General features: G+C 38.7%; 2 protein-coding genes across 2 annotated transcripts; one reads left to right on the top strand and one right to left on the bottom strand.

The window, feature by feature from the left end:
• The first annotated feature begins 144 nt into the window (after positions 1 to 144).
• Positions 145 to 2,635, top strand: LOC129577581 (uncharacterized). The gene is made up of 3 exons (XM_055464920.1): positions 145 to 1,294; positions 1,376 to 1,728; positions 1,817 to 2,635. Exons 1-3 carry the CDS (start codon positions 1,095 to 1,097, stop codon positions 2,464 to 2,466), a joined length of 1,203 nt encoding a protein of 400 aa, XP_055320895.1. The 5' UTR covers positions 145 to 1,094; the 3' UTR covers positions 2,467 to 2,635.
• On the bottom strand, positions 2,617 to 8,035 carry LOC129577561 (importin-5). The gene is made up of 8 exons (XM_055464881.1): positions 7,682 to 8,035; positions 7,045 to 7,194; positions 5,561 to 6,859; positions 4,662 to 5,466; positions 4,190 to 4,525; positions 3,973 to 4,097; positions 3,668 to 3,855; positions 2,617 to 3,536 (listed from the first exon to the last, which is right to left on the bottom strand). The coding sequence occupies exons 1-8, from the start codon at positions 7,760 to 7,762 to the stop codon at positions 3,209 to 3,211; spliced, it is 3,312 nt and encodes a 1,103-aa protein (XP_055320856.1). The 5' UTR covers positions 7,763 to 8,035; the 3' UTR covers positions 2,617 to 3,208.
• Between the last annotated feature and the right edge of the window lie 298 nt (positions 8,036 to 8,333).

The raw sequence follows: 8,333 nt of genomic DNA, 5'->3' as shown, positions 1-8,333 counted from the left end.
ACAATCATCGAAATCATGCCTCAATAATACATCCATTTTAGTTAATTATTTGCCAATTTATGAATAATAGCAAAATAAAAGCATACTTTGAGCTTGTTATTACAGAAAAAAACGGTTGTTTTTCTAAATTTGTTTTTATTGTTTTTGTGGTTTATTTTTAGTGGGATTTCTATTTATTTGGTGAATCAATTCGCCGATATCACTTTTTGAGCAAACGACACACAGATTGGCGAAACCGAAACCAAAACAATTCATTTACATAATGTGGACGATGAATGATGTGTGTGCTATGTGTAAATTCCAAAGTATACATCCGGCTTCAGCATCGAAATGTTAAGTATCACTCTTTTTTTTGGGCACTAGAACAAAAGTGCATGCTCTAAAAATAAAGAACTTGATTTTTTGTGTGTGTACGGTGACCTACAAAAATGCAATAGGATTTATCGTTCAAAAGCTGGTATATAAATCATCACCTGGCAGACATAAGAAGCAGCTTACGAAGCACACGACAAAATAATCCATTGAAGAGTGAAACGAAAGAGAAAAAAAAAACTTTCTCCAATGCCAATCATATTTATCTCATATATGCGGGCCACCTTGTCACATTGCATGTATGTTGACCATCAAAGCAGACATGGTTGTGCTGGTGGTGTGTGTGTGTGAGATGGTGTGGTAATTCCACTTATTGCTTAAATAATATTGCTGCATCGCTTCATCATACACACATCATGAATACATGGGCATACATGGTGTGCTTTCCATATCACATACGTGACGAGACCGAGTGTGGTTTTTACGCATTTTACACGACACACCGAGTGAATAATTATCAATTCATAATCGAAATGTAAACACATACCTATCCATTCATGTTGCATATCGGTTTAACAATGCTCCATTCCGTCGGCATTTTATTTCGTTTTGCGTCAGTGCAGTGATCACATCACTTGGCTCTGCTCTGCTCTCTACCACGCATCCGCAACAAGTGAAAATTTTAGAGAAATAAAAACGAAAGTGCCATTCGAGATCAATGAATAAAGAGTGCATTTAAGTTGAACGGATTTTTGTTTGATAATTTTCCATGCAATTGAATTATGGATACAGTTGGATCTTGGAAAATGATGGGTATTACGTTGTTTTGCTTCGTGCATTGTTTGCATTACACTCTGTCAACGGCTATTGCAATCGACGATGTTAACGAAGCCAACAAATCCGACAAAAGCGAAAGTGTTGCGCATGACTCATTTGAAAAACACGAAATCTGGTCACCTCTACTTGAGGAGTTGACGATCAAGTAAGTTTGATTTTATGGAAAATTCCATTTCTACTAAAAAAAATAAAACGGATTCGATTGATGAAATGTTTGTTTTTCCAGTTCATCGTATGCACGTGATGGTCGATCGATACAACAACCATACAGATATATTCCAACATCAAATGCGTACATCAACAGAAGAGTAGATAATTTGACACCACTGGGACCTGGAGCTTCGAAGCAAAATTTTCAATTCAACGGTCCCAGCACCTCCGGCAATCGACCCAATCAATTCTTCAACGATCGTGTTCAACAAAATGGTCCCGAAGTATCCGAAACCGATCTCTATTTGTTGAGTGCTATCGAGAAATTAGTGTTTCGCGTCGATTACATGGAACGTCGATTACGCAAAACGGAACAAATTGTTTACTATTTAATGGCTGGCAACAACGAGCACAAAAAAGAAATTTATGGTAAGAACTGGTTCTTTTTTTGGCTTCACCTATACATGTTGTGCAATCAAAATGTTCAACATATTCACTTTTCCTTTCTAAATGCTAGAAAAACCTTGTCCCATGAACTTCACAAGAGTCGGAGACAATTGTTATTTGTTCGTGGTGAATCAACCGGCGAATTGGAAAGCGGCCAATAATATTTGTCGTTCGTATGGTGCCCATTTGGCGGAACTGGATGGTTCGAATGAAAATAACGATATGACCGCATATTTATTGAATCATCAGCAACTTTTGAGTGGACACGGTAACTTTTGGTTGGGCGGTTTGAATCCAGGCTTGTTGTGGATTTGGTCAACTTCCGCACGACCGGTCAATCCAAATGTGAATTTAACTCAAATTCACAATTCAACACAATCGGCTCCGGCCAACGGAACACCAAAAGTCGCGACGAAAATTAAAACCGACAATAAAAAGACGTCAAGCAATAAAAAAGGAACCAGCACCAATTCGACTACACCGATTGCTAGCGCGAAGAAAATCGTCGAAGCCACAAAGATAACAAACACACCGGCGAATGACAGCGATATGAAAATCGAAGGATTCGGCCGATGCCTGGGACTATCTTACAAGCCCAACAAACACATTTATCAACTGTACGGATTTGATTGTAACGGTCATCAGAAATTCGTGTGTGAACTGCCTCAGGATCACATTGATAATGAAATCGATCGCATTGCTAAAAAGCTATTCCATTAAACAGATGCATCTCTGTCTTATTTATTTCTGTATTTAAATTATTTATTAACGATTTTTTATTTTAGATTTTAGAAAGTGTTTGCATAAAAAAAAATATCTCTGCTGTCTTAAATGCCAATATGAAGATCAAGAAATAAAAGTGAATTTGAATTTATAATATAACAAGAAATCTTTTTATTTTGCATTTAAATTTCGATTTGTTTTAGCTGTGGTTTTTGTTACATTAATGAATCAATTGGAAAATAATCATAATTTTTAGAGTGCTGACTCTAGAACAATCGTAACTTCTCTTCCGTCTTTAAAACATATACATATGTGAATAAACATAATTTTGTATTTTTCTTTCGAACAAATCCCATTCGAAGTGAGGGGAGATGATATTGGCTTATTTTTCTTGTTTCTGAAAAATAAATGTCGGTATATCACTTGCGTTGAGCAAACTCGGCGGAGAGAATAGTTGCATGTGTGACACTAATATGTAGAAAAGAATGAAAATAAAGGACAAGTCTAGAAAACAAATCAGTTCAATAGATATTGTACATTCCGAGTAGATGATTAGAAAATAAATATTAATTGATTCGAACCCTGCAAGTGCCACACAATGCTTTTTTTCAAGAATTTCGGTAAAATTACGTAATCGCAATAAAAAAAAAATATGAATTTCTTTCTAAAATAAGTTTAACAAAAACCATTGTCAAAGTATTAGTGGTGGTGGTGGTGGTGATGGTGTTGGCTGTTGTGTTCATACGGTTACAGTTGCGGCTGCTAATTCCCGATAAGCATCCTCCAATGCACTCTTTTGATCAGCTGACAAACTACTCAAACATGCTTGAAACACGTCCGGACTCAGTTCAATCTGTTTGACAATTTGCAACATTCGGCGACCAACCTCGTGCGTTGGTTCGATCACATCACGATACAATGCCTCGGCTATGATAGCCACAATGCGTGGCAAATTTGAATTGTTTGCACCTAACACAATTGGATGATTGGCTTGAATCAAATCGCATAGATATCCATACACGTGCGGTGCTTCTTCTTCATCTTCTGTCACTGGCAACCAATTGAACCTGAAACGGGAATTTGGAAAACAAACGGAACCATTGAACAATTTGTCATTCATTTTTAATTTTTGTTGAGGATTTTTTTTTCTTTCTGGTTCCATCTGACATCTGAATCTGAACAAAAAATTAACACTTACCACAAATGGATCAGTTCATCGAGATTTGTAAGGGCCGTGTTGTTATATTTTAGGATTTTCGTGATAGCCGATATGGCATTCTCTGTTGGATTTACGTTTTCTGGTTCACGACTTTGTGGTGCATTGACAATTTCAACCAATGTTGGAACGCATTGAGCACACGGGACGGCAAATTGATCACCACCAAACTAAACATAACCGAAACAAACAGATTTTGATTAGCAACGTTTAATTTAAACGTTCATTCAGGGAGATTAAAAAGTAAAGGAAATACACAGTAAACAAAAGTGAAGTTTCATCGTTACCTGAGCTAAAACACCACATCCGTATGTGGCAGCTTGTCTAACTTCGGGACTCTTATCTTTGGTGTACTGTAGGAGTGGTTGTAAGAAAACGTGTTGATATTGTGCACAAAGCGGTCCACAGAACTCTGTTTTCATACAGAAAAAAAACCAGACAATTCGAATTTAAATTTTCATTTGATAAAATCTTCAGTTAGAATGGCGAAAGTGAGCAAGTTACCAATAACTTCGTCAAAAATGCATAATCCCCATTGTCTGTCTGCCCATGGTCCGTTTGGATCCAATAATTTGACAAAACTTGGTGCAATTCGATCAAAGAATGGTAGAAAACTGGTTGTGTAGGTCTTGAATAGAGCGTGAATGATATCGGCAACTTTTGATAAGATTAAAATATCGTTGTCATCTTCTTCGGCCAATTGCTCCTCAACGCCATCGTCATAGTCTTCTTCAGTGCGTGCTATGGCTCGTTTTTCTTCGCGTTCAAAGTGTTCAGACATGAATTTCTGAATGATCTTCAACACACTGTTCATTGCATCCGGTGACAAACAGTTTGGACCTGAAACGGATGTGTAAACCAAAGGGAAACATTGAACAATTTGTCATTAAATTTTTGTTAAACAGATTTCTTTTGTTTTTGACTCCATGTTATGAAATCTGAGTCTGAACCAAAGAATTATTTCGCTAATACTTACCAAGCGTTTCGATGCTTCGAGCCAATGAGTGGAGCAATTCGGCAAGCACATCGGTTTCTGGTTCAGAGTCGATGGCTTTCAACAATTCTGGGCTTATGTACAACCACATTCCTTCCAAGTATTGAGGTCCTTTGATTTTGGCGCAATCCAAGAGATACGGAATGGATTCAGCGGCCGCTGAACGAACTCCATCATGGAAATAGAATTTCAACATTGGCACCATCAAGCGTACTACTTCTTCAGCATACTCAGCAAAACCGTCCTTCAATTCGCGTGCATAGCAAACAAGCATTTCGCAAGCGCAAGCCTTGTCATCCATTCCAGCCGTTCGAATGGCAAAGTTTTGTTGTTCACCCAAATTGATGTACGACCAATCGGCGTCGTTTTCAATATCTTCGATTTCGTCGTTGTCGAGCATGGTGACATTTGGTTTCAAGGCAGCCGTACGCATAACCGGTCCCATTACCAATGGCAAATATTGTTCGAATTGCTTGCCCAAAATCTTGCACATACGCGCCCATGCACTGATCAAATACGATGTTTGCGGATCATCGTCGGCCAATTCACCTTCGGTATGGGTTTTCAAAAGCAATTCCATGACGGCGTTTGCGTCATTTAAAAAGACATCGCGACCAACGGACAATCCAATCAAACTGACACATTCGATGGTCTTGCCGCGCAACATTCGCAACTCCTCAGTTGTACCGTGCTCAATAATGTACTTGAGGCATGGCATGAAGCGATCGTAATACGGAATAAAGTCTTTCTCCACTGTATCGGCAACCGATGCGATCGTGGTTACAATCTAAACATTTGATTGAATTTTTTAAGCATTAACCAATTTAGTTTCATCAAAGGGATTCTTATTATTTTATTCTGTGTGATTCAATTGCTTTTACCTGTTCCAAAACGAGTTTGGTTCCTGTTTCAACCAATTGCTTGAATTTATCGTTCAAAATGCCTTCGAGTTTCTTCATGATGTCATCCAAGTATTTGGTGAGAATGACCTTGGGGCAATCTTCGCTAAAATTAACAAGGGCTGCACCGGCATGGGCTTGCACACGTGGATTGGCCACATCGCCGAGCAAATTTAATAGACCAGGAACAACTTGTTCGTGGAACTTCTTCTCGAATATCGGAGCAAAATCGGTTGACATTTGTCCAATCGCATTACAGGCAGCGTAACGAACGCGAGGATGTGGATCGGCCAAGTAATTCAAAACACCACGCATAATATCGTCGAGCATCTGTTCCATTTGCTTGTGTGATCCTTCGCCAACGGCTGAGATTGCCATCAATGCGGCATAGCGTTGCTTCCAATCGGAATGACTGAGCATCTGTGGAATGATCTTGATGATGTGTGGCAACACGGTTTTACCACCCAAACCACAAGCCAAGCGATCCAATGCCGATTCGGCCATGCAATTGTTATCGCTGTTGTCTTCGTCATTGATTTCATCGGAAACGGACCAATTGTCATCGTGCTCGATGTCTGTCATCATTCCCAATACGGCCGGAATCAATACTTCGATGTATTTACCGGCATGTTTGCGCACCATGGCTGGTGCATTTTCCGAGAACGAAACAATCAATTCGAGTGCAAGGTGTCGCCATGAGTCCTCCACCTCTGGATTGCTGAATACTTTGATGCACATGTCGAAAATGAATTCGATTTGTGATCGCAAAAATTTCGGACAATTTTCAGCCAACTCGATCAATAATTTCAATAATGTTTGATCATCTTCAGCTTTGATGCTTTCGGCTGTGATGAAAATGATACGTGGCAATAAATCAGCGAAATGCTTCAACACATCATTGTCTTTTGCATGCCGATTGATAAAGGCGCCGACAGCACAAACAGCTTGAAATTGCACCTCTGGACTTGAACTAGGATCCATTGACTTTGTAAGCATTTGTTTGATTAACTCCATATATTGTGATTCTAAGTTGCCAAAAATGCCTGGTACTCCGGTAAAAATGCGAAGCGCCGCCTCCTGCAGCTGAACATTTGGCGAATTGGCGCATTGGAATAGAAAATTCAAGATTTCCGTCCATGAATTGTTTCCATCGTCATCGATTAAATTCCGTGACACTTCCGCAACTACTTCACAAATTTTTCGACGAAGCTCTGGACTCACATCTTGTTGTACGGCCAACAGAATTTGTTGGCGGAATTGAGCTTGCTGCTCAACTGGTAACTAAACAAGAAAAAGTCACGAGAGAAGAAAAAAAAAATCAAATAATATCTAGTACAGGCAGAAAACAATTCTAACCTAAAAAAAACTTGCTCAACTTGAAGAGAAGTAGAAGAAGAAGAGGAGAACAAAAAAACAGAGACAAGTGTTGTCCATAAAGGATGTGAATTACAAAGCTAATCACTTACAGCTGTGTAAAACTCTTGAAATTCCGATGCAAATAGTCGTCGAAGAATAACAGCAGCCATATGCCGTACTTCTTCTTTTAAGGTGTTCGCGTGCAATGCAGTCAGCAATTGAGTCACCTTGACGTCAACTGGAAGATTGTTATATTGCTCCTATAAATGAAACGAAAAAAAAAAATACATTCTGCATCAAAATATACATTTTCCATCAAAACATTCATCATGTTTCATTCATTCGTCTCGCACAAAACATTGTCCGAAACCCATGATTCTCAGCCAAGAAAAAAAAATTCCGAATCGAAAAAATCTCTCATTTTGCAGACGAAGAAGAAAAAAAAAATGCGAAATCATATTGCGAACGAGAAAAAAGTTCGAAAATCACATTCAATTTATAGGTTAGAGCAGTGCGATTACTCATATAGACATCACAAACACGCTATGCCGTTTTCTTTTTGCTCCGTCGGTTCTTTTATTGTCATAATACACAAGAGAAACCACGTTGTCTGTCTAATTCACTGCACATTGCGGACATTTTTTGCTACGCTTTTTCCAACTGATTAAGGTACAGTGATCACGAATTTTTTTTTGGTTTTTCACACTGCATGCAATTTTTCGCTGAAACACTATTTAAATCACTTACCTCAGCACTTTGTCTGAGTGCATTGTCAACGGATAACAATGAATTTAATATTTGACTGAAATCAGCTTGCTCTGCCGCCATTGTTCTCCGTATAAAATATTAAACGTAAAAGAACTCGCCGTTTTTTTTCCTCTCTCACTGAACTATAAGCTACTGTCCAACACAACTTTTTTTTTTTATTCTCTTCTTCTTCTTCTCGTGTGTGTCGAGTCGTATGTGTGTGTATTAGCGCGCGGCGTATGAAATGTTGTTCCGTGCAGAATGTCGAAACGAATGAAAAATGTGCCGTCTCTCGTGCAATGCGGTTCCACTCTGTCACAAATACTGATGCACACCAACGTTGCGTTCCCTCCAAAACTGATGCGTTATTCCATTGAAACGGCTCCATCGAATGTTTGACGTTTCAATTTCGAGCGCGAACGAAACGCAGCGTTTGAGCATCATGGAACTTCTGTTCGTTCAAAAGGGTTCGTTAATCAATCGAGCTATTTGAGTTTGAATTGGATTCGATTGAAATGTTTTTAAATTGAAATTATGAATTTTGCATTAAATTCCTTTTGAAAAATTCCATTAATTTTCATTCGAAATTTTTGAACGCTCATTCTATTCCTCTCATTTCGCTTCACTGCAAACATTTTGAATTTCGCCGCCT

Source organism: Sitodiplosis mosellana, unplaced genomic scaffold, assembly GCF_009176505.1.
Source record: "Sitodiplosis mosellana isolate CC-2019 unplaced genomic scaffold, AAFC_SMos_1.0 Smas_scaffold_1, whole genome shotgun sequence".
In the NCBI taxonomy this organism is placed as follows: Eukaryota; Metazoa; Arthropoda; class Insecta; order Diptera; family Cecidomyiidae; genus Sitodiplosis; species Sitodiplosis mosellana.
Note: the sequence above shows the minus strand (reverse complement) of the source record. Positions and strands in the feature narration are given on the sequence as shown.

What these genes read in the sequence shown, in the direction of transcription:
- LOC129577581 (XM_055464920.1), top strand. Translation starts at nt 1,095, where the DNA reads ATGGATACAGTTGGATCTTGGAAAATGATGGGTATTACGTTGTTTTGC. An exon ending in CTTGAGGAGTTGACGATCAA is followed by an intron (nt 1,295 to 1,375) that starts GTAAGTTTGATT and finishes TTGTTTTTCCAG; the next exon opens with TTCATCGTATGCACGTGATG. An exon ending in GCACAAAAAAGAAATTTATG is followed by an intron (nt 1,729 to 1,816) that starts GTAAGAACTGGT and finishes TCTAAATGCTAG; the next exon opens with AAAAACCTTGTCCCATGAAC.
- LOC129577561 (XM_055464881.1), bottom strand. Translation starts at nt 7,762, where the DNA reads ATGGCGGCAGAGCAAGCTGATTTCAGTCAAATATTAAATTCATTGTTA. An exon ending in CCAAACTCGTTTTGGAACAG is followed by an intron (nt 5,467 to 5,560) that starts GTAAAAGCAATT and finishes TCAAATGTTTAG; the next exon opens with ATTGTAACCACGATCGCATC. An exon ending in CATTTTTGACGAAGTTATTG is followed by an intron (nt 4,098 to 4,189) that starts GTAACTTGCTCA and finishes GTATGAAAACAG; the next exon opens with AGTTCTGTGGACCGCTTTGT.